At 35.7% G+C, this 24,497-nt stretch overlaps 1 protein-coding gene across 1 annotated transcript in view; it reads left to right on the top strand.

Moving 5' to 3' along the window:
- The window catches only part of MOSPD2 (motile sperm domain containing 2), a 41,209-nt gene that overhangs the window by 4,049 nt on the left and 12,663 nt on the right, over positions 1-24,497 (top strand). Inside the window, exons 2-8 of the mRNA XM_082488707.1 lie at positions 4,923-5,078; positions 5,854-5,940; positions 8,336-8,490; positions 13,763-13,823; positions 15,116-15,154; positions 16,155-16,279; positions 22,220-22,390. Coding sequence (XP_082344833.1) covers positions 5,033-5,078; positions 5,854-5,940; positions 8,336-8,490; positions 13,763-13,823; positions 15,116-15,154; positions 16,155-16,279; positions 22,220-22,390 — 684 coding nt within the window. The 5' untranslated portion in view covers positions 4,923-5,032. The remainder of the gene's footprint in view (positions 1-4,922; positions 5,079-5,853; positions 5,941-8,335; positions 8,491-13,762; positions 13,824-15,115; positions 15,155-16,154; positions 16,280-22,219; positions 22,391-24,497) is intronic.

Below are 24,497 nucleotides of genomic sequence, written 5' to 3'. Positions count from 1 at the left end.
TTGAAATACTTTGCTAAGTTGCTTTTTCCCAACTTTTTGTACAGTGAAGTGTTTTTGGTTTGTGGTTGGTGTGTCGTCGTCCCCCCCCCCCCCCTCCCCCCCATTCAAAGGTATGTAGTTGCTATCCCTGCTTAGCTTTGTGTTTGACTTGTTCTGTAACATTTCTTTTCTAGATAAGAGTTCTTCCTGAAGGGGGGAGTTGTTCTTACAGGTTGTGAATTCTGAAATTCTCTGGATTGATTTAGTGTGGGACTTAGCTGTGCTGCCTGTTCTTCAGTCCTGTAATCTTTCTTCTATATTCTTGTTAAATATTGTCAAATTTCTATTATTTTTCCTAAAGCATGAATGCCCAAAGAAAACACAGCAGTGCAGCATTGGTCTCCTGGTAATGTAGATGGCACTTTAAAAAATTGTGAAGAGAAGGGATGTTACAATTTGTGCATCAAATAATTTCACAAATACTTCCAGTGAAAGTGTTGCAGTGAAATTTGTGTTTAGTTTTGCATGATTCTGGAGTTCTTTTTAGAGCTTTTGACTTGTATTATACAGGATCCTTTGTGTTGGAAGATAGTAATTAAGTCGTAGAGTTTCACTGTAAGTTTCTCAGCTTGAAGAAGACAACTATGACAAGGGCAGATGTGGTCACAGAGAGAACAGAACTCCTCACTTGAGCAAGAAAAAAGGAAGGCGAGTAATAGGAAGAAGCTGCTGTTCAAACAGGTCTTTTTCTGTCTTCTCCCAGTCTTCTCCCTTGACCCCAAATGTTCAATGAGGAAATGAAAGTAAATTTAAGTAGCTATTTTAAAAATAAGGTTAAATAAAATTATGAACTCTTAAAACTTTGAAGTTCTGTCTGAGGCCTGGTCAATCTTCTCGCTCATTCAAATTGTCCTGGAGGCCTTTTAGCTGAGAGAATGAAGAGAGCTAATTTTGGCCTCTTCTCCTTGCTGTTGCCACTGTTACTCCCTCATTTATAAGTTAGAATTTGGTTTTAATGCTCTGTTAAATATCAGAGTTGCAAAGCAGATTATGCTTTCACTCACTTTTCTAGATCTGAGTCTTGCTTAGTTTTCTACACAGCTTACCAGTTCAACAGAAAAGTCCTGTATCATCCCAGTTTTGCCTCTTCCACTGGCTGTGGAACTATTCTGAGATACAGTAAGGTTGGACTCTCTTGGGCTGAGGGAGGAACCAGGTTTCCAAACTTCTGGACAGTTGTTTTAACCATGAAATCTTTCACAAAAGTCTGGTACTGCTGTTATATGTGGCTTTCACTGGCTCTTTCTCAACAGAAGTAGCTGTGAATGCTGTTCCTTGTGTTAATTTTGGGGCAAGCAGGGTGTGTTCCAAATATCTTATGAAATTCTTTTTGTTATGGACTTAATTACAGAGATGTCCATCTCTCTGAGTAGAGGGTGACTTAAACACAGTGTCTCAGCATCTTAGTGGCAGTTCTGCAAGTGTGAAGAAACAGGCACTTAATTTTCTTGTGAGAAAAGCATCTGTATATGTTTACAGGTATCTTAAATGGCTAGGCTTGGAGATTGTCTGAGGCAAAATACTTCAGTTTATAGTTTGAATTGAATTTCCATTTGGGTGCCCTGCAACCTCAACTTCTGTTTCCTTTTTGGCCTCTTAATTGTTGTGCAGGATGTATTTAACTCCAAAGGTTTATTTTCTTTCAACTAATTCTTTTCTAACTCCAGAAATTTCTAATAATACAGTAACTTATTCCGTGAGTGATTTAAAATTGGAAACATTCAGATTATTTCACAGCATGGTTTGAAAACATGTTTCCAGGTGTCTATAGAATTATGGGAAATGCACAAATTTGAAGAGGTATTCCTCTCCTGAATTGATGTATTTTCAATGACTGGATTATTGGAAGGGCTCCAGCAATTTCAATGACTCTGTTTTATATGTGTGAAATAAAGCACCTTTCTTTTGCATTCACAATCTCATTCTAAATTTATTTTGAAGCAAGGATTGGATAAACCAGGTAAGCTTAAAACAGTAGTTAGTAATCCTGTTGTTCTGTCAGTCTTGTTAAGCTTACCTGATTCAAATACCAACATCCTGCAAGTTCCTGTGGAGACAGAATTTTACCAGTTCCTGGTTTAGTGTGTGTTGTAGCATATATGTAAATTCAGATTGCATGTGTCATCTTGTTGAGAATGGCTGAAGAGAGGAAAAATTTTTTAATTTTTTTTGGACTGTCCCTCTTTCTGAATCCAGCTTGCTGTTCATTGATGTTGAAAATTTGGATAAAATGTTTTCTCCATTCCTCTTTCATTTTCTTAAAATATCTACAAAGTTAAATTTCTGGTTTTTAATTTCTAAGTTCAGAGTTTGGGAAGGTTTGTTAGTGGCCCAGACACTTTTGTTCTGAGGCACGTTCCACATAATGTTATGTGAATGTTTTTAAATTACTGTTTGGTTAAAGATGCACTATTCTGTCATTCTGACAGCGTGAAACATTATCCTCTTAGTTTTTACCTGTTGGTATGTTGTTTTTCTCTTTAATTATGCAGTACCCAAATCCCTTATACAAATACGGGACTGATCTCAGAAAAATACTTGCCTGATTGAGTGACTGCAGTCCCTCTTAGCTGGAAGCTAGTGCGTGTTAGAGATTGTTAAACCCAGTTGAAGTAAGGTAGTTCAGGCACTGGAGACATGTAATACTGATGTTAAAGTAAATCTTTGCTCTCGCAAAAGCCCTAGTTTTTTGTGGCTGTGAGTAGCGAGGTATGGCAGGAATAGCCAGTATACCATAGTGAATAATCCACAGCATACAGTAGCTCGTACACCATGGCTAAGAGAGGCCAGTGCTTCTCCTACTTTAGCTGAATGTGGATGTGCCAGTTTAGTTACTCCATGTGACTGTATCTCTGAAGGGGATTTGGGTTAGAATGCATGTTGCACAAAGAGAGGCTGTGGAATCTTTCTACCCTTTTGAGTTTTCAAAACTTGGCTGAAAAAGGTACTTAGTGACCTGTTTGAACTTGGAAGTTAGCCTTGCTGTGAGCAGGAGTTAGGGCTGAGATGACCCGCAAAAATCCTCTCCAATCTTAATGTTTTATGATTCTAACTTGAAACTAGGTACTGCTAGCATTTCTCAGGCAAAATTGTCCAAATCATAAATCATTGGGGGAATAATCAAATTTCAAATGAGCAGTTGAGACTTCACAAAATTTAATACACAAATTCTTTGCAACTTCTTCCATCTGTGGTTGATCTAGAGCCACAGAGAAGTTAAACAGCATTTCAGTCTTGTGCTGAGTGTTCATTTTACTAGACTTAGTCAGAATATAGGGAATGAGCTGTTTGGTGCAAGTATGGAAATGATGAGAAAAGGAACTGAAAGAGTGAGAGAGTTTTTAGTGGACTGGAAGCTTTTTGGCAGAGAGGAACAAGGCTAAGATTAAGGAAAGTGGGATTTGACTGTAGGCTTGGCTAAGGACCAAGGTAAGGTGGTGGAAAGGCATCAAGGGAAGGAGAAATCTGAAGCCTAATGAAGAAGGAACTGAGTAGATAATGTATGTAAGAAGCAGTCAGATGTGAAGAGATGTGTTGGGGGAAGTGCAACTATAATAACTCTTAGTGGATGGGCACATTTAAAGTGGGTATATTCTTACAGTTATAGTCACTCATTTGTGACAGGAAACAGTATAAATTAAAAGACAAGTAAAAAAGGTCATATGTTTGCATGTAGGCCTGTAAAACTAAAAATATTAGCAGAATGTAATGGTGTCTTTTTCTTAACATCTTCCTCAGAGGCAAGATGTCCGATTGAAATATGCATCCCTAAACCATCCAGTCACAGTTCTAAGTAGTTATTTTAATTATGATAGCCCTGAAAGTAGTTATTTTATTACTGCTGACAGAGAAATAGTCTTTCCCGTATGGGAAGATGAACATCTACTTCATTAACAACCAGTCTTAATTTTTTTCATGCTAAACACAAATAAATATAAATGAATGCTTTAAGAACTTTTTTTTTTTTTTCAATAGTTAGCAAAGAGATGCGTATCAGCCTCTTGCTTTCAGAAGCCTGTTTCTGTCATGGGCTCTTACTTCATTTACATTCCCGTTATACAGATTTCTCAGACAAAGAGGAGCATTGATCTAAAAACTGAGCCTTTGTAGAAGCATGTGTACAATAAAAGTAGGTCCACTTAGGCATTTGTATGTTACAAACTTCCCTGTTTAAAAATAATAGTAATAATAAAAAACAAAAGCAGCAAGTAAGGAGCAGCAGCAATTCCTATTTCATCTGAAGTACTCCCTGAAGCATATTAACCTGTTGCTAACTTGATAGAAGAAGAGTTAGAGGCTTGGGGGTTTTGTACTGCTCTAGAGTTGCATGAAGTTGGCATTCAGTCAGGTAACAATTTATAACAAGTGTAGAATGTGTTATCTTTTTAAAGAAAAAAAATATTTAATGCAATGATATATAGTGCATGGTTGAAAATAGTAATTTTAACATCTGTTGTCTGACGTTTCGTGGTCTGACATGCTGATGCCTGTAAGTTTGAGAACTCAAGCTTGAACTGGTGATGCTTAATATATACATTCATCAGTACACAGATTCTTTGACTGTATACTAATTTGTGTTAATTATAGAAACATTTCTTTTAGAAAAATTACACCTGCCCTACACACACCTTATGTTTTTTCTTTGAATATGAATCACAGAAAATATTTTTCTAGTTAGAGTAATCTTGTAGTGTTCCTGAGTATCATCACGGTAGGTAGATGTTTTTAATCAGTTTCTTATGCTATGCTTTGTCTGCTTAAGTTTGAGACTGCAAAAGAAATCCTATGTATCTAGTAGATGCTTATATTGAAACTTGACAAATCTCTTTTTTGTGTTTTCATAGCAAATGTTATATTCTTACAATAATTGATTTGTTTGCTAGATAAATCAGATAAATACGATTCTAGAGATGTGGAAAGACTTCAGCAAGATGATAAATGGGTTGAAAATTATCTGATTTGGCGTCACGATGTTGTGGATGATACATTAAAGATGATTGATGAAAGCTTTCAGTGGAGGAAAGAATATACAGTTAATGGTAAGCTATGTTCTATAATGATTTTGATGGTGAATGTTGCTTTCCTATTGAATTACAGTTGACTTCTATATGTTGTTTCATTAAGCACCTTTTAAAGGTTTTTGTAAGTACCACAGAACTGAGCAAGTCTACTCAGTGGAGGGGGGAAGAAAAAAATTAGCACTATTGCTTTTTATGTTGACCAGTACGGTCTCACTGTTTTGTTGAGCTTCCCTATGTCTATTGAAAGGTTGTTTAAGAGGAGGGAAGGCAGCTATCTCTTTTTGTCTTTGTCCATTTGCTAGAATGGAGTCCTTCAAAAAGGAAAAAAATAAAAGGCAAAAGTCAACAACAAAACCCCCACAAAATACAGGGCTCTGTTGTTCATCATAGTAGCACTGGTCTGATGCCCGAAGTAGAATAGATCTGGGTTTTGTGCTGTGAGAGTGTTTTGAAGGTGAGATTTATCTACAGGGCTTTACAATCTGAATTAAAGGATAGAGCACAAGGGGCTGTAAATATAAGCAAAAATAAACATTTACAGCATTTTTTTTCTTACATCAATTTTTTTTTATTCTTATTTCTTCCTAAGTAGATCCTACTCCACTCTACGGTGTGAGAAGAAGATAGTAAAGATTTCAAATGAGCTCAATATTTGCATTAGTTTAGTAAAGGCCTTGGAAAGTGGGTTTTAAAAATATTTTTGTATTTTGTTACTAGACTTCTGCATTTTTAGTTAAGTTAAAATGTGATTATTAATGTGATTACTGAAATAATCTTCCACTTGGCTTTGCAGATTTGACAGAATCTGTCCTTCCAAAATGGTTATTTGAAAATGGTGCTCTCTTCCTGCATGGATATGATAAAGAGGGCTATAAATTATGTAAGTTACACAATGTAATATTTTCAGTCATTGATCATTGTTTTCTAAAAAACATTTTAAAAATGGAAGTAGGTACATATTGGCAACTGTTTTTACTAAATTGCTGAGAAGTTGGTAACAGTATCTTTTTAGATCACAGAAGTGGAATGAGGAAACTTATCACCAGTTTTCAAAAATCATAAACCTTTATCCTAATTATAATGCAGTTTTTAACTTTACTGTTGAAGTGTGTTGTTTCTGTATATACTGTTGTTAAGTATGCGACTAGTATAAATGTTCTTTATTACAGTGCATTGTCATTGCTGTTCTAGCAGCCCACATTCTTGCATACTTGCGATGGTTCAGAGGAGGTCTGCAATGGTTTTCTTATTTTTTTCATTTTTTTCTGGTGTCATTGGAATCTTAATTAGCAGCGTGAACAGCTGATAATCATTGGAGAATAAATGTTCAAGTTTTGTGATTTAATTTCTAGTAATTAAAGAATAAGATTTATAGGGAAACAGTAACTATTGCCTGAAATACTCCTGAGATTTCTGAGTTTTTTTTCAGTAGTGTATAATAGTTGGTCAGTATTACTTTCTATAAATGAATCTGTTGTAACATCTCACATATTTACTTCTAATTAAGCTTAAATCCTGTGAGGCCAAAGAGGCTTTTTAAACAAATTATTCATGAGGCTTTGTACCTCAAAAAATAAAATAAATCAAATCTGAAATTCTGCTTTTCCTTGGGTTACAAGGGCTAAAATACACTAACAGTCCAATCTTTTACATAAATGACTGTGTTTTAAACACTAATATACTAATTTAAAAAAAAAAAGACCAGAAAAATACAGCTTTTATTCTATGGCTGTGTTTTGTCAAACTGTCCCTTTTCTTATAACTGTAAAATATCCATGCTTTATAAAAAATTGCTGCTTTGTTATGCTTCATGATTTTTTTTGCCTTCAAAGTAAATATTCAAGGATAAGTGGTAGTGATACCTTTTAATAGCATTTAGAAAGCTGAGCATGATTATACCAGGTGGTTCAATTTGGTGAAATTGGAGGGGGGGTGGAAAAAGTAAGAAGAACATGACTTTCGTACATTGGTGCTTGGACTGAGAAAATTATGCAATTGTTTCATGACAAGAATGTGTAAGCTGGATAAATAATGATTTCTGATTTTCATTGTCACTGAAACATTACTGTCTCAGTTTTCCACACCTGAAGCGTTTCTTCTGTGAATGTTAATTGGGTAGAATATCTGACTTGGTATGCAAATTCAGATTGCATCATAGTTAAAGAGTTCCTGATTAGCCAACATTTGAGAAACATGTTTCATGGGCCACATGCTCCATCTCATTTTGTTATGTAAAATAGAAATTTTATCGTATAAAGAAGTTCTTCAAGAATTATTGGCGACTTTCACAAGAGTCCTGTGTTTGAATAGGGGTATCTTTTTTGAAATTTTGAATTTACAGCATCTAGTTGACGTGCCAAGTTTAAAAAATAAAAAGTTTGTTTCTTTATACGAGCCATAAAATATTTTTATTAGCCGTTGGAAGTAAGAGACGTGGAAAAGAAATCCATTTTTCAGTAAGATTTTCCAAGTTTCAGGGAGAAAAATACTAGAGTACAACTACAATTATTTTCAGGGCTTGTCTAATTTTGGTATTGTAGAGGTACTAAAATTAAGACTGTTCTTCACATTGCTGCCCCGAGTATTTCTTTTATCACTTCATTGTATAATCAGTAATTTGGTTTCAGATGTTTTTATAAAGTCTGTTACTTTGAAACATGCTACTTTTCATGGAAAAACTTGTCCCTGCATGAGTCATTTCTTATTCCAGAAGAGTATGTATTAGGCTTTCACTTAAATAATGTTGCTCATCTTCTGGATTTTTTCATTTTATTTTAGAAAGGTCTGTTGCTTTTTATATAATTCATAATGTGTGTATAAATTATTTTTCAAAACACATCAACTACAATGCTGTAGAAAGCAAGCCTAAGCAGAAAAAGAAACATAAATTTCACAACCACAACAATACTTGCAATATATGCAGAACATAATATCATATCTGAGGACTGCATGCTTTAATTTGAAATTGTAATCTAGATAAGACATAGTCTTTAAGTATGTGAAAAGTATTTTTCCACTCTACTGTTTCTTCTGTGCTGTAATTCTTTGTATTTTCAGTTTTTAAAAAGTTCTGGTATAAAAATGTGAGCAAGGAAAGTGTGTTATGCAGTTGTTTTTCTGGCTACTCTGTGGCCACAAAATCAGTAGAAAAGTAGAATACAAACTCGGAGGTGTTGATAAATTTCAGTGCATACTGTATAGTTATTTGCGTAATGTTTTCTGTTAATTTTGATCTTTTTTCAATTGTTGTGTGTGTTTTTCTTTCTTCTTCCAAGTTTGGTTCAGAGTGAAGCATCATATAAAAGATCCTAAACAGCAAGTTGAGAAAAAGAAACTAGTAGCTTTTTGGTTAGAACATTATGCCAAGAGAGATCACGGAAAGCCCATAACAGTGGTATTTGACATGGCTGAAACTGGAATCAGTCACATAGTAAGTATTTTTATTGTGCTTTTCTGATTGTTTTCTGAATTATTTAACCTATGTCCCCAGAAAAAGGTGAGTCCCTGTGCAGTTCTTAACATCTGAATCTTACCAATTGCTCACATCAGTGACATGTAAGGCTTCTTCCCGTGACGTGAGCAGTTTCCAAAATCTCTTGTTACATGTTAAACTTTGTCTTGTGCAGCACACTGAAAACTTTGTTTTGTGACTGAGCCAAAGTAACTGTATGTAGTATTGCTCACCAGCTTGATTTGTCAGTCATTATGGATGACAGTAGTAGAACTTAGTTTTTGAGCACGCAAAAGGCAATAGGCTGAGCCATCTTTTATTGTGAATACAGTTGCTGCCATTTCTTCAACAGCTCCATTTTTGCTGTTATCTTTTTTGGACGAATCAGTCAAGAGTGAAGTATGGAAAAAGGGGGTGATAGTGAAGCATTTAAACCCTTAGTTGCAATGGCTGAAATCTTTGAGAATGATGATCTGTTCTGACAAGTCAGCATCTTCAGTTGACAATTTTGATCCTGGTCCTGTCTCTCCATCTTCCATGCTATGTATGCTGTCCCTGTATATTTACATTGTGTTCATTTCTTTCTTAAGTTCCTGCATGCATTTCTCTCCACCCATTGAATTTTCCTGTGAAGAGAAGTGATGCAAAAGAGCAGTTCATCAAGTAGGCATTGCTTTTGAATATTCATCTTAACCAAATATAGCCTGTCTGTCTTTTCTCTTACTAACAAAACATGTTATTACAATGATGAGAATAATATGGTGAAGAAATCTGCACGCTTGTTGCTGTGTACAGATACAGAAAAAATGAGGGTGTCTGAATGTGAACAGATGTGATAGACGTCTGTCTGTCAGACTCAAGTTTATACTACTTCAGGAATAATGTCTTCACCCCCTTTTTCAGTTCCTTGTCTAACCCATCAGCTTTACTGAAGGCTGGTTCCTCTAAGCTTGACCTTACATAAATCAGAGATTCCAACTTTTCATTCGGAAGAGGAGACATTTCTCTTAGCAAACGTTTTTATGCATTTCTAGATGTACTTTAGGACTACAAAATAAAGGAGGAGCAGTGTAGTTCAGTCACTTCTGTAAAAGTGATGATTATTCAAAAGTTTGCAATTAGACAAGAAAATTCTAATGTTTTTAAAAATAGGATTTCACCTTTGCCTTGGACATAATTGTAGAACTGAATCAAGAGGAATTGTGGTAGTTTTGGAAACTATTCTGTAGAACTATTTCCCATTTGTACAATAATTTACAAAATTGAAAATTTCATCATTTTAAAAAACATTTTGGAATTAAGTAATTGAAATTCCATGTTCTAGGTATTTGGAAATAAGTATAAAAAAATAAATGCCATACCAATTAGTCATATGTCAAGTCAGTAGTCTACTTTGGGAATTACTTGGAGACTTATTGTAGTTATACATAGGATTGGGTAATTCCCTGCCTGAAGTAAACTTCAGGTAATGTTTAAATTTAGGTACTCATTGGAATTTAGCAAATTGTTTGTATGTTACATGAAACTTAAATGTATTTAAGACCATTTCCTGAATTGGTGGTCTTAACTGTTCTGAAGTCCTGTGCCTTTATGGAAAAGCGGAAGATTTAAAGAGTGTGATTTGTGGGGTTTTGAATTTTCAGAGGCTTTATTTATTGCTTCTTTGGCCATAATATTTCATAAACTGATCCTGAAAACATTGCTGTGAAATATTAAAATTTCTCCCAAACTCCTCCCCGTGGAATGTTCTTACTTTAGAAAACAGTATTTAAGTATCTTTTAATTTTCACTAAAGCTTTCACAAAGCACATGAGTATCTGTTTTTACATGACCTCTGGAGTTTCATAGTGTTTGAGGACAGTCTATATTTGCTTTTGCTTCAGTGATTCTTGCACACTATCTGAACCTGTTATAACTTGGCATCCACCTGCATTTCTTTGAAGTATGCTAGTCTGTAAAGAGTTTGTAGTGTAGTAGCATCAATACTGTAGCATGTATCTGTTTCAGCAGGCAAACAATTGCCTTAGTACATATTCCTTGTGAACAGTTTTTCTGATATGATGGATTTCAACCCACAAAATGTACAAAGTAGTACATTTGTTTCACTTGTTTTAGCATTTACTTTAGTAAGCTTGAGATAGGGATCTTTTGCTGATGTCTGTTGGTATTCTTATGCTGTATGTGTCAACACTTCTCTGAGGACCAAAAAGACAAACTGCTCCTTTTGGAGTTATTGTAAATGTCTTGCAGTCGAAGACAGAATTGTCAGCTGTGTGCTGTGGGTTTTCTTTTTTCTGTGGTTCTTTTTAATTTCCCTTGCTTTGAGGTAGAATTTTTGATCCAAATACTTTCTTCTGCCTTCTCAACGCTCATCAGTACACTGACTGGTTGCACGCTCTCATCTGGACTTTTTGTATATTTTCTAGAAGTTTTTTTAACACACATTTTGCTCCTAAGACTGTTCCTTAGTTGAATTTAGGTGTGTCTTATTAAAATCTCCTGGTTCAAAAGCTACTGTTGTTACAGAGCAGAAGTTCTGTTAATATCTGGATCACTAGATTTATTTAGATCTAAGTGCATCAGGTGCAGTCTTTGGTTTATGTTATCTTTACAGTGAGTCTTAAAATTTACCAGATCTTTTTTTTTTTTTTTGTGATCCATTTTAGATATGAGTCGGTGTGTCAGCTTGTGTATAGCTTTATCTACAGTTGCTTTTAATACAGTCCAAATTATACGTTACTACTGCCAGTAGAACTTGATCTGCTTGATGGCATAGAATGAAGCTGCGGCTTACCTATTGGTTGAGGTCCTCTTCTGAAATTTGGAAATTAAGATTTGTTTTTTAAAACTTATCTAGGTTTAGGGGTGAATGTATGTTGTAGTATCTCTTCCTTTAGGTCTGGTTTTCTACCTATTAGTATCTTTATAAGGAAAGCCTAAATGCATACCCATCGTTTACTACAGGCATCTTTAAGATTTGCTTTGTAGAAGCTTGTTTAGAAGATTAGAACAATATCACCTCCTGCATTTTTACTGATGCTCAACTTAGACAACCTAAAATCAGGATTTTTTTTTTTTTGAGGGGTGGGGAGAGATGAAATTTGAGTAATTTTAATGTAGATCAATGAAAATCTAGAGAGTTCTCTGTCATTCTCTTTAGCTGAATTCAGTAAAGTACATAATTAGCACCTGCTTTCAGGAGCAGAATCTAAGCTGTTGTAGAGTTCAAGATGGAGATCTTGCCTATAATTACATATTTATAGATTTAATCTAATAACTAAAAATCTCATAGATTGTCTATAGGTTAAAAAAAGCCCCTTATTTCTATAGAATATTGAAATTTTTCTTAGCAAATGCTGTGTTGTCCTGTTATTCTTACAGGAATGGCTAAAACTTTTATCTTGTTCTTTATTTTTTTTGTTGGTGTGGCAGGAATGCATTTAAATATAAGCAAAAAAAAAAAAAAGCTTGCTTTCTACCTTTCCAGGCAATATGGTTAATATTGCATTAGGACCTTGCAGTTGTGCAGTACAGGGCCACAAGCTTTTAAGAAGATATTTTGGCAAATAAATATGTTGTAATTCAGTTTTGCAAGGCAGGATTGGTGCTCTTACCTGTGCCTTGAGAGCTATCTATCCATGCTCTTAAAGATAATACTGGAACCGTGGTTTTACATAAAAAGAATAAAGCATTGGAATAATTTCCTTGATGTGAAAAAGCAACTTGATTTGAGTTTTATGGAGCATGTCCTGAAGCAACTTTTTTTCCAGTGTCTTCAAGATTCCCAGAGACACAATCTTAGCAAGTGCTCTCCATAAGTGTCCCATTGTACAGTGTTGCTTTGTAGTTAGTACAGTTATCACAGAACAGGAATATTTTTTGTAATGGCTGTTTGTAGCCATGTAGAGTAATTGATAAATCTTATCCTAAAAGAACTTGGATTTCTTAGTTCTTTTCCAGAGCATGCTTCATTTGTTTGTTCCATTGCTATGGACATCTGCTATGTCAGCTTTTATCACTGGTATGCAGCCAGGTAATTCTGATAGCTCATGCTTTGTTGCAGAAGTTTAGGTAACAAGGATAGATGCAGTTATTGAATGGTCTGCTGAGGTATTACGCACTTCTAATTCCAGATCTCCATCAAAATAATGGATCCGTTCTCCTAATATCTGATAGCGCTGCTTTTGGATGGGCAGCGGCATAAAGAGTAGCATCCTTGTTAATGCCCAGGAGATTTTAATCATTGCTTGGAAATCTATCACTGTGTTGATGGTGTTAATTGAAAGGTACTACATTTGGTACAAGCAATAGCCAGATGAGATAAAGCATGTAGTAGTGTGTTTACATCCCTTTAGGAGCCTGTTTTCCATAGCATTTTTACTGTTATGACAGGCTTTGGATCCTTCATCAGCAATATAGTTTGTACTGTTTCTGAAAGTCTCCTTTGTATCAGTGGTTAGAAGGAAAGCATGAGTACTCATGGCAGGCTTCCCACCTAACCAAAATACTTTATTGTGGTAAGGTATCTCTTACTTTATTATCTATACCTATTTCATAAAATGTCTTTTTTTTCCCCTTTACTATGTAACCAGTTCTATTATACCAGGATTTTGCAATGGAGACTTGGCTGTACTATTTCTGTGTTGCTGCTCAGTGGATGAAAGCACCCTGAAAATGAGTGGTATACAAGCAGCACTTTTGAGTGCTGCCTCTGCCCACAATTTCTCTGCATTACATGAACTAATACTAAACCCAAAAATTCTCTTCAAAGGAAAACTTACTACTGTACTCAGGATCTTACAGACAAAAAAAATACTGAACAATATGCAAGATAAGTTATTGAAGGGAAATTTCAGTATGTTTAGTGCTCTCCCTTGTAAGGCTTTAAGATATTCTGTCAAGCTTCTCTAGGGTTAAAGGTTTATTTTTCCCGTATCTTTCCATTACAGCTTAAATCCTGTTCATACAGGTTTAGATACCTAACTTACTGTATTGATAATAGGTCTGTTGTTTGTCTTTCTTTGTCTCTTTGTTACATTTTAAAGCTAAGTTTTACCACAATCCTGCAGCAATTTAATGAAGTGAAAAGTATTGCATTAAATTTAGATTATATTTGTAGTATGTGTAGAATTTGGATATGGATGATTACAATATAAGTATCTTTTGCTATTCAATAAATACCCTGGTTTAACTAAGCCTGTATTTTTGATGTTTTGATTTCCATTGTGTTTACTCTGTGCTTTTATTTTAGGACTTGGATTTTGTTCGGTTTATTGTCAGCTGTTTTACAGATTATTACCCAAACTTCCTCAGTAAGTATTGTATATTACATCTTAAGCACTGTAGACTTGTGTAATAAGAGCATTTCATAATGTTGCAGGTGATCGGGGAGACTGCAGATCTTTCTGCATGTGCTTTGTGTGGTAACTACATGGAACGCACAGATGTTACAAATTCAGAATATTTTTGTGCTCATGAGTCAGCACAACTTTGTATTGTAAATAAATTTTACATTGATCAAAAATCACCTGGCTTTTCGTGAAATAAGAATCTCTCACACACGTTTTCACAGATTAAAAACTGATATAAACATCGAGTAGAACTGAATTGTCTTGTTGTTTCTTTTGTTCCTTACTTGGGTAGAAGCTTTGCAAACTTGCATAGAATCATAGAACGGTTTAGGTTGGAAAGGACCTTGAAGATCATTGAGTTCCAACCCCCCTGCTATAGACACGGAACATGACAGTTTGTATCCTTCAGGAGTCTTCACGGGAGAAATAATGAATGGCTATAGAAAATTTTAGGGAGCAATGATTTACTCTGAACAGATTAAGGCATGTTTGTGTGCACACTTGGAAAAACCTACATATTTGCCTGCTAATTTTTTATGGATGGGAAAACACTGAATAGTTTTTCCTAGCTCATCTTACATCAGTTATAAATTTTTGGTGAAAATGTATCTGAATATTGAAATTCTATACAGCAACTGCTTAAACTCTGAATACTAGATTTCAGATTGCTGATCAAAACTAAAAACTTTGATCAAATATCAAACTTAAAGGCAAGTACAACATACTATGGTTTTGTTTTTTTCAAAAGAAAAATTTGGGGACGCTTCTGAGTCAAAGTACTAACCTTTCAGACTTCTCTGCTAAAACAAAGAAAACTTGAAAAATGTAGATTTACAAAATTCTTGCTATATTTGCTTCTTTGGGAAGAAGAGGTGCTGAATACACATGTTGAACTTCTCAATAGTTGCTTTTCTAGATCAGGTTGAGATTTTACCTTTCTCTGCCTTATTTGGGGTGATTACTTATCAGTAATGGTATATCAGAAAAGTAGTATCCCCGAAAGAAGTATGTAAACAGTGTGAACTGTTTATTCACTGTTTTCCAAGCAGACAGCTAATATCTTTATAGTAATGTATAAACCTATTTCTATTTTAAAAACAATTATATGACGTTTCTTCTACAAGGAAGTGAACATGGAGGTTTCTAAAAATGGGTATTCACTTTTTACATGACCATTATTGCTGTGCTTTCTCTTAAACAGAGAAATACATAATACTTGGTATTCAGATTATCTCCTATTTTTGTCTTTTCAGCAAAGATAGTGATCTTTGAAATGCCATGGATAATGAACGGTGAGTTATTGTTTGGTTGGTTTTGGGGTTTTTTTAGATCATGATTGCTTTTTAAAATTAGTAGCATAAATAGGAAGTGTTTTTCTGCTCTGTGTAGATACAACTGAACAGTGGAATAATTAAACATGCATCTTTAAATCTGTCAATTAATAGGTTGCAGACTTTTGTTTTTTCCTTCTGGCATTGTATTTTGGATCATGCTTTAAATGGCATCTGTATTCATCCTGTTATCTTTAAAGCTTTGGAGACCTTGATAAATAGTCTCCTTGAATGTTTCCAACTAGTCCTTTCAAAGCTGGACTGTTCATGATTTAGGAATACTACCATCAACACATGATGGACACTTATAACCAGCCAAAAACTAGAATCGAAATTTAAGATAGATGCCTGACACTGATATCGTTACATATGTTTTGATATGTGTACTTCGATAATTATCTGTAATTATAATGTAAAGGATAAACATGTTAGTCCTGTATTTTACCATAGGAATACGTATTTTTATGGTGGCTTTATATTTTTCTGTATGTTCATGTTTTACCATCACTGAAATAACGATGGTGTTTGAAAATACTCTGTAGATCTAGACAAGTGTCCTTTAAAGCAGCAAAACATTTCATCCCGGAACAGTGTATACATATCTTTCCCAACCTCCTTCCCTCAGATTTGGAAATACAATTGCTTTTACCCCCTCAGTACTTCCTGGGCTAAATTCCAAGACAACAAAATTGTCATTTGTTAAATCAAAGATACTCTTTCATAGAAAGTCTGTAGTCTATCTTCAGTCATCTATAGAAAAGTGTATAATAAGTGTAAAATACTTTCTCTGTAAATAATACTCTTTTCCTTGCACTGTTTATTCCCATTATAATAGATACTTTCTGAGCATGTCCTGCCACATCTTATGGGATGTAGCTCACTTGTGTTCCATAAAGTCTATGAATACACTGCAAAAAAATGTTTCCTGACAACTTATGTATACCTTTTGGTTTTTTTAAAGCTGCTTTTAAAATTGTGAAGGGATGGCTTGGCCCAGATGCAATAAGCATGCTAAAGTTCACAAACAAGAGTGATGTACAGGAATACATCAATGGAGAGTATCTGCCACCTCACATGGGTGGAACTGTAAGTATATTGACATTTCATGGTCCTTTTATGATAGAGGCGTGCTTATATAAATGACGTATGTGGGGCTGAGAGTTGGCGTTTCATGGATGTGAAATTTCTTAAAACTGTTCTGCCAATGATAATTTGTAAATCACATTAATATAAAATGGGTTAACTTCATGAATGCTAGGCACCAGTACAGGTTAGGGGCGGACCTGCTGGGAAGTAGCTTGGAGGAGAAGGATCTGGGGGTTGTGGTAGGCAGTAAATTATCCATGGCCCAGCAATGTGCCCTTGTCGCCAAAAAGGCCAATGGAATCCTGGGCTGCATAGGGAAGAGTGTGGCCAGTAGGTCGAGGGAGGTCATTCTCCCCCTCTACTCTGCACTGGTGAGGCCACAACTGGAATACTGTGTCCAGTTTTGGGCTCCCCAGTTCAAGAGGGACAGGGAACTGCTGGAACGAGTCCAGCGAAGAGCAACTAAGATGATTAAGGGCTTGGAGCATCTCCCTTATGAGGAAAGGCTGAGAGAGCTGGGACTCTTTAGCCTGGAGAAGAGAAGGCTGAGGGGAGACCTTATTATGGCATACAAGTATCTAAAGGGTGGGTTGAAGGAGGAAGGAGCCAGGCTCTTCTCAATGGTTCCCAGTGACAGGACGAGGGGCAATGGGCACAAGTTAGAACACAGGAAGTTCCGTTCAAATACACGGAAAAACTTCTTTACGGTGAGGGTGACAGAGCACTGGCACAGGCTGCCCAGGGAGGTTGTGGAGTCCCCTTCCCTGGAGATTTTCAAGCCCCGCCTGGATGCAGTCCTGAGTAATGTGCTCTGGGCAATCCTGCTTTGGCAGGGGAGTTGGACTAGATGATCTCTAGAGGTCCCTTCCAACTCTGATAATTCTGTGATTCTGTGTGTGATTCATGAGAACTTGATATCCAGCAGTCTTAAGTACAGAAATACTTTTCCTGAATCATTCATCCACTTTCAAGTCATTGGAAACCACTTAGTTTTTCAGACGTCTAAAAAAAATATATATATATTCCATTTTAAATGTCATTCTTCCTTCTACTTCGCCCCCCACCCCACCCCAAGTTGGAGATTATGTGTTTGTTCACAGAACTTGTTTCATAAACCGAAAATAGGTTTCATGGCCCTTTGAGATTTTTCATCCTGCTCCAAAGCTATGATTCAATAAAGACGATCCTATTGCAATTATTTTTCCTTTGTCTTCTCTAGGGCTGCATTTTAAAACATGGCTGTAGAAGTTTTAAGAGTGGTTTAAGAGTGTATTAGAGCTCCAAAGAGAATGCTACAATCCAGTATAACTTTGACATAACCTGGGTCCTATTCTAGTGCAATCTAAATAGCAAAACAGCACAAGCATCTTGTACAACAGGTTCAATTTTCCACAAAGCTAGTAAATCACTTTGCCTGATCTTTATAATAAAATTTGCACAGAGGATGTTATTTTAAAATAATTTTTGTAGACCATTTATGGTAATAGAATCCCACTCTAGAGGAGTTATTTTTACCTGTTCTTTTCCTTTTTATTCTTCCTGAAGTGTTTTTAGAGTTATGGCAGTAACAATATGGAGAAAAGGAAGACTGCTTCAGCAATAGTAGGAGAAGCCATGTTCCTATGTATATAAACTCGAGGTAGAGTTCTGGTAGCCAGAACACATGAAACTTGTTTTGGAAACACAAAGGCTTAAGTTACCTTGGTTTGGTTTTATTTGACTGAAAGTAGCAGCCTTTTAAAAAAAAATGCTTTTGCACAAGAATCTTGAGGAAAAGATGATGTCCTCTTTCTCCATGGAAAATTGCTTCCCAGACTCCCCATTCTCATATAAGAACTTTCTCATGTTAGAGAAAGCTGAAATTGCTGAACTTCAGGAGTGGGCATTGAGGGAAGGGCTATTGATGTCTGAAGTGGCTTCAGTAAGGATTTGTGTGGTGTATAGCAGTGATTCTGGGCCCAGCTCCCATGGTGTTGTCCTATTGTTGTAATAGAGAGGAAAGTTCTGTTCTTCGTCCTTAGAGCTCAGTATCTCCTGTCTACTTTTTAGACCATCTTACCTGGTAGCTAATTATGTCTTTAAAGAACGAAGCTCGTGGCTTTGCTAAATATCCTCCTGAAGTGCCTGGCTAAACACAGAGTTACTTTTTATCCTGCCTTGGTCCTGTAAGGTCTCATTGACAGTTAATGATTGTTGACCATGTTGGCTCCATGTTGCCCATCTGAGAGCATTTGCAAATTCCAAAATCCTGGAGGCAGCTTATCCAAACCATTTGTTTCTGGTAGTAAGTTGCAGTGTCAGAAATAAATTAGTAGAATAGGAGTAAATTTGCTTGACAAGGACTCCAAGGTTTTTGACAATTTCAGAAAAACAGCTATATCTCTGCATATTAAAAGCCCTGTATTTTGAACCGACAGGTGCTTTGTCTAACTACTGAGTCTCTTTGGTATTTAGCCACTTGATGGGTATTTTGAACTTTTAACCTCAGAATTGTCATCATCTAGAAGAATTGTTAGCAAATACTCAGACTCCAAAATTGTGCTCTGGATCCTTCTTCCAAAGATTTCTTCAGTGCATACAGTAAAACAAGATTTTGCATCTCTTTGACAACAAGGAGTTTTTCAACCAGAAGACAGACAAACTTACTGACCTTTTCTCAGAATTTAACTTTTCCTTGACTCCACTTGAGGCAACTAGAGTCTCTGAAGATAGAGTACATTCATGAGTATTAGTGTTGTCAGACCTGTTTTTTAAAGGCGGTATCTGCCTTGCACAAATTAATTCCTTCCACTCTCCACTCCAGCATTTTTTTGGGGAGGTTGTGGTTTTGGTTTTGTTTTGGGGTTTTTTGCCTTCTTCCAATTCTATTTCTGTTATCTTTGACTTCCACACATTTAGGAACAGATCATCACATTTGCAACTAGCATAATGCAGGTGAAGAGCACAGTGTATCTGTTCAGCCTTCGTACTCAATACAGTAGCCATAAGTAGACTCTCATTCTCTTTCTGCTGTGTCCCCTATTAAGATCCATCTTGGAAGAGCTACGTCTCACCAGGGTTAAACAACTAGTGGAATAGGTCATTTGGCTAGTTTCTTTGTGGAGATACAGAGAACATAAGTACAGTAGAATCTAGGTAGGCAAGAAGAATGTTAGAGACTAGTTGTGGAATTAACAAAAAAAAATCCATTTTGGAAATAGAATTAATAATGATGAACTTGTAGTCAATGATTACTTTGCTTGATCGAGGGAACTGTTCTGTGTCTCCATCAGAAGCCTTCAAGCTTCAATATCTCAGTGAAGTTATCTTTAATTATGTTTTGTTTTCACTGTGTCTCAGGGTCACTCAAAGGATGAGTCTGAGGGTTTCCTTAGCATGAAAATTCTTCAATCAGCTGTCAGCCAGCTGTGAAATGAGGAAAATAACTTGCTTGGTTTTAGACAACCAATGGACAAACGTGTCTCCAGAATATCAAAAGCATTAAAAATAATTATGGGAAATGGAAGCTTAGATTTTGCAGGATTTTGGTATATAAAATAAGTTCCATTCAAGTCCTTGTCAGTGCCTGTTGGCTGTGGCTGCTACCATACTGCTAATGAAGAGGGACTGCATACCACATACCTTGCTTTGAGTGGTTCTTGTCCATACTGCACAGATGTCCCTCTCTTTATAGTAAGTTTGTCTTGGAGAACTTGTTGGAATTGCCCAAAACAGATTTCGGAGCAAACTAATAATAAGCAGTCTGGAAAATTAGGGTTAGGTGCTCAATTGCTGCTCGCTAATCATTTGCGTTTAGTAATAAACTAGTTAGTGTTTTCCTGGATTCCCGGTCTGTTGTATTCCACATTCTACCAGTTCCAGCTGTTGATATGAATGCTGGAGCAGTCCAAATCTGAAGACATACACGTTTCAGTCTGGCCAGGGAGACTTGTTGCCTCTTCAGTAATATTTTGTGCAAGGTTGATGTATACATTGTGTACACATTGATGCAAGATGTAAGTGCAATAGTGTGTTATTTGTGTGTTTGCCCAGTTTTCCTTTGTCAGAGATGAGCAATTCATTCTTGTTAAACCCAAGATTTCCTCCACTAGTGCCAATACTGAACAATGTGCAACTAGAATGCTGTGCTCTTCACCTGGGTATCTGAATTGGTAGCCCATAGTTTGTTTTATGGGGAGGACCTTTTGTGGGTCAGTTGCCTGAAGTTAAGCCATCACTAGACATTTTGCATGTGACTTCATGGCCACTGTGTACATGTAGTCTTAGGAAAATATCACTACAATCATTAAGATCTCTCTGCCACGTTGCCAAACATAGTAGTGTAAAGTCTCTACCTCTGTATAAAAGAAAGCCATTAGTTTCTATAATATAATTATTCAATGGTACATGTCAAGCATTGAATAAATCTGTCTTGCTTGCCTGTCTGAGGTTTTCACCCTGTCAGTAGGTAAGTCCATGCCACTGAAACTTATGGACTGTGATTGGGAAGCGTGGTACTTTGAGTTGTCCTGGTGATGAGATCTGTTCAGCTGTTGAAGCTGTTCAGCATGGTGGATTAATATGGCCAACTGAAATGTTCAGCAAAATTAGCATCTCTTTATTAAGGTCACTTTGTCATATGCCTTTCATCATATGCTGGAAGGGAGCGAAAAGGCTTTTTATCAGTTTGACTAAGGATAGGCTGGCTATTTCTGCTTTGTATTTACAAATGAAGGATGTCAATATTCTGCAAGCCTACTACAGCATTTCTAGCAGTCTGGAGTCTTTTCTAATAGTGAATTAGTCTTTTCCTGATACTTAAAGCTTGTCCTTTAGGCCCTTAATAGGTTATTGCTTGAACCAGTGGATATCTGTTTCATTCACCTAAAGGTCTGTGACCTTTAAGCTTCAGCTTGAAGAATAGGAGAGATTTAGGCCTTGATTATAGGTTAGCAGGAAGTATGTTATTTTGTTTGGAATTTCTTTGTATGGCCCCATTTAAGGTTTTTCTTTTTTTCCCCAAACATCACGTTATGTTTTGAGAAAACATACTTTTTTTTGGAGAGCTCTCTTGGAACACTTTCTTTAACTCCCTGCTGCACAGGAGTTGAAACTATGCTATTTTCCTCCACCACTGGAAAAGCTTACAAACTAATTCAGTTTACTTGGGGTTTAAAACTTTGAAAATGCAGTAGGAACAGAGATCCTTGTTTAAACACCGTTTCTAACATTAGATGTAATAAAACTATTTTGGGGAACACTAAGAGAGTTTCTAGTTAGAAAAAACTGTTTTCACTGGTCCTCCAATATAAAAGATACCTTTACTGTAGAAGCATCAAGAACTTAAGTATGGGGCCTCTACGTTACTCAGGTGTCTTGAATATGGTCTTTAAATTGATTTGGCATTCCAAAGACTGAGGTCTGAGTTGCAGGATATGGTAAAGGTCCATGTGTTAGGTTAAACTTTAGGCATTGTATGAGGTGGTTTTGGTTTTTGTTGGATTTTTTTGTTTTGTTTTCTTTTAACTGTGGCTATCATGAAACTAAAATACAAAGAACAACTGAAGCTTTTCATCACTTTTGGAGCATTCTTTAGAAATAGCTGCCATAGGTTTTAAACCATGTTTCCTAGAACTAAGAACAAAGCTTCAGCATTAAGACTGAATGCTGATCATCAATAGACCAGGTTCTGCAGTTCTGATGTGACTATAAATAACAACAGTAGTTCTAATTTAGTGGATTCATTGGGGGAATGTATTTATTTGTCTATTAATAATGATAAAATAAAAACTTGTTGTAGTGCCAGCTTTCTGCACAGGGGGCAACTTAAAATGGAGAAGTGAAACATACAAGTCGTGAAACACAAAAAAAATCATAGTATTTCTATTTTAAAAAATACTAGAGAAGGCACTTCTCATCCTCCTAAAGATCTAGTCCTTTAAAAATCTCCTTATGTCTTAGGATTCTTTCAAGTACAGCTATCCTCCATTGGTTGATGATGATTTTCAAACTCCTTTATGTGAAAATGGGCCCATCACTAGTGAAGATGAGCACGAAAGTAAAGAAGAGATAGATGCGGACGCCAAGGAGACTGGGGAGCTGAATGAAGAACAAAACCTTAATCAGAAAAAGGTATCTAACTCTGAAGGTTGAGGCAAGACTACTTAAATGGTTACAAAGTGGGACAGGAGGCTTATAATTTTGTTTCTTGTCAGGCTTTTACTTTGTGTTGTTTTCTTTTTGTAGCATTTTTATTCTGCCTTTCAGTTTGACAAAAGAACCCAGTAAAATTGAAAATTACACTCGCAGTTTCCACCTTTCTTCTTAGTCTGTTAAGACCATTTTCATGCTTCTGAATGAGTGAAATGTGTAGCGCATATTAGTATATCTGTGGAATATAGTGAATTGTACAGTATAGTTTAAAAGGTCTCTGTTTTGTTTTCAAAGGTTATGTCTTTCTAGTTGGTTTACTTTTAATGTTGGGATATCTAGTGGCGTATATCTTAGGCATCTGAGAAAACTAGATGTATTTAAGTTAGCATATGCATGAGAAAACATTAATAGTTCAATATTAATACTTTACTGGATGTTATTTTGTTTTCTTAAGTTATTGATAAAATCTCAACATATAAGAGTTTTCATTTACTTTCAAAAGAAATTATATCCCTAATCCATCAATCATGTTTTACAATATAATCTTCTTGCAGTGGTGTTTATCCAGAAATACAAAGGCATTTTTTTACACAAGTCCATATGAAGTGATACTTAGTAATATGCAATGATGGTCGGGATTCACCACTCTAGTGCCATAGTTAATTTTGGAATATGAATTGCAAAACTTCTGTTTAATGGAGAAGAACACATTAATATTACACTGAGTTTCATTTACTGTTTTAAGTTTTTGTCAGAATAGTTTGAAACATACAGCTTACTTTACATAGTCCAGCTCTTCTGTGCCATTTGGTCAGCTATTAAAAAAAAATAATAATTCACTGACTTTAAGGTCAAAAGGAAGTATTACATAACCATGGTGACCTCCTGACCATTAGACTCAGTAGCTTGTTTTGGTTGTAGCATATCTTCCAAGCTTTGATTCTCACATAAAGAAACGTGGAGAATTCCTGTTCAGTGTGTGAGTTGGCTTTGGTGCTTAATAGCCTCAGTGTTTGGTTTTAATTTGCTTGGCTGCCTTCAGCTTTCTACTTACAGTATTTTATTTTTTTTTTTTAAACTTTTCACTCTTAATGATTTGGTTTATGGTATTTCCTCTTTTATACAGTGTCATCAAGCTGCTACTCAATCTTTTCAATTAACTAAGATTGCCATTTATGCTCATCATATATCAGTTAATATTAAAGCACATTTAAGGCCTTACTTTTAACGTACTTATAAAATTATAGACCATATCTCATTGTTGATGGTACTATTTCTGTAAAAAGTAATATTTTTTTTTTGCTTCAACTTGCTATTCTTCTGATCATGTATTTAAGAATAATACTTGCTATTTCATCCACAGCAAGTACACCATTGCCCTCCACTTCAATGTTATGTCCTTTTCCAAAATGTTTTTCAGAAATACTCCCTTATTGTCTCAGAATGGTTGGCATTTCTTATTTCTAATTTAATTATTTTTCCTTGACTATATGTAAAAGTAAATATTCTAATTTTTTCTTAGTAAGGCTAACTTCCAAACTGAAAGGTTTCAAGTGATCTTCAAGATATCGTCATTATCATTTACTGCACTCCCAGTCTTTATATGCAAGCTCTTGTCATCACTAAGAATTCCTCTGATTTGATTTATATGTGTGCCTCTTCGTATCCCATAGAAGGGCCTATATCTTTCCACAAAGCAGAGGGAGGCATAAGTGATAAACTTGGTCAGCAAGTGCCTGTCCTGTAGATGCCTGCATTTGGCAAGAAGGACTGTACCTTTAATGTCTACAATAGTAATATTTTCTGTGATAATTTTAGTTAGATTTATGTAGAATAAAGCTGAAAATATAACTAGTGCAGTGTATTTATACATTAACCTTTTACTAGTACTGTAATTATAAAAAATGAAATCAAATTACGGTGTTTTCTCCTTATAAAACCTGTTTTCTATAAGATTTTGTAATCTTTTCATTCCCATACTTCAAATTTACATGAACTGCATTCTCTTCATGTCTTCTCTCTGTGTTTTAAGTGGAATAAAAACAAGCTGAGCCAACTGTTCAGCTAGCTAATCTTGAGTCATGAT

The sequence above is a fragment of the Vanellus vanellus genome (assembly GCF_965231255.1).
Source record: "Vanellus vanellus genome assembly, chromosome: 1".
Lineage (NCBI taxonomy): Eukaryota > Metazoa > Chordata > Aves > Charadriiformes > Charadriidae > Vanellus > Vanellus vanellus.
The sequence above is the reverse complement of the archived record's forward strand: the minus strand, read 5'-3'. Positions and strand labels throughout refer to the sequence as shown.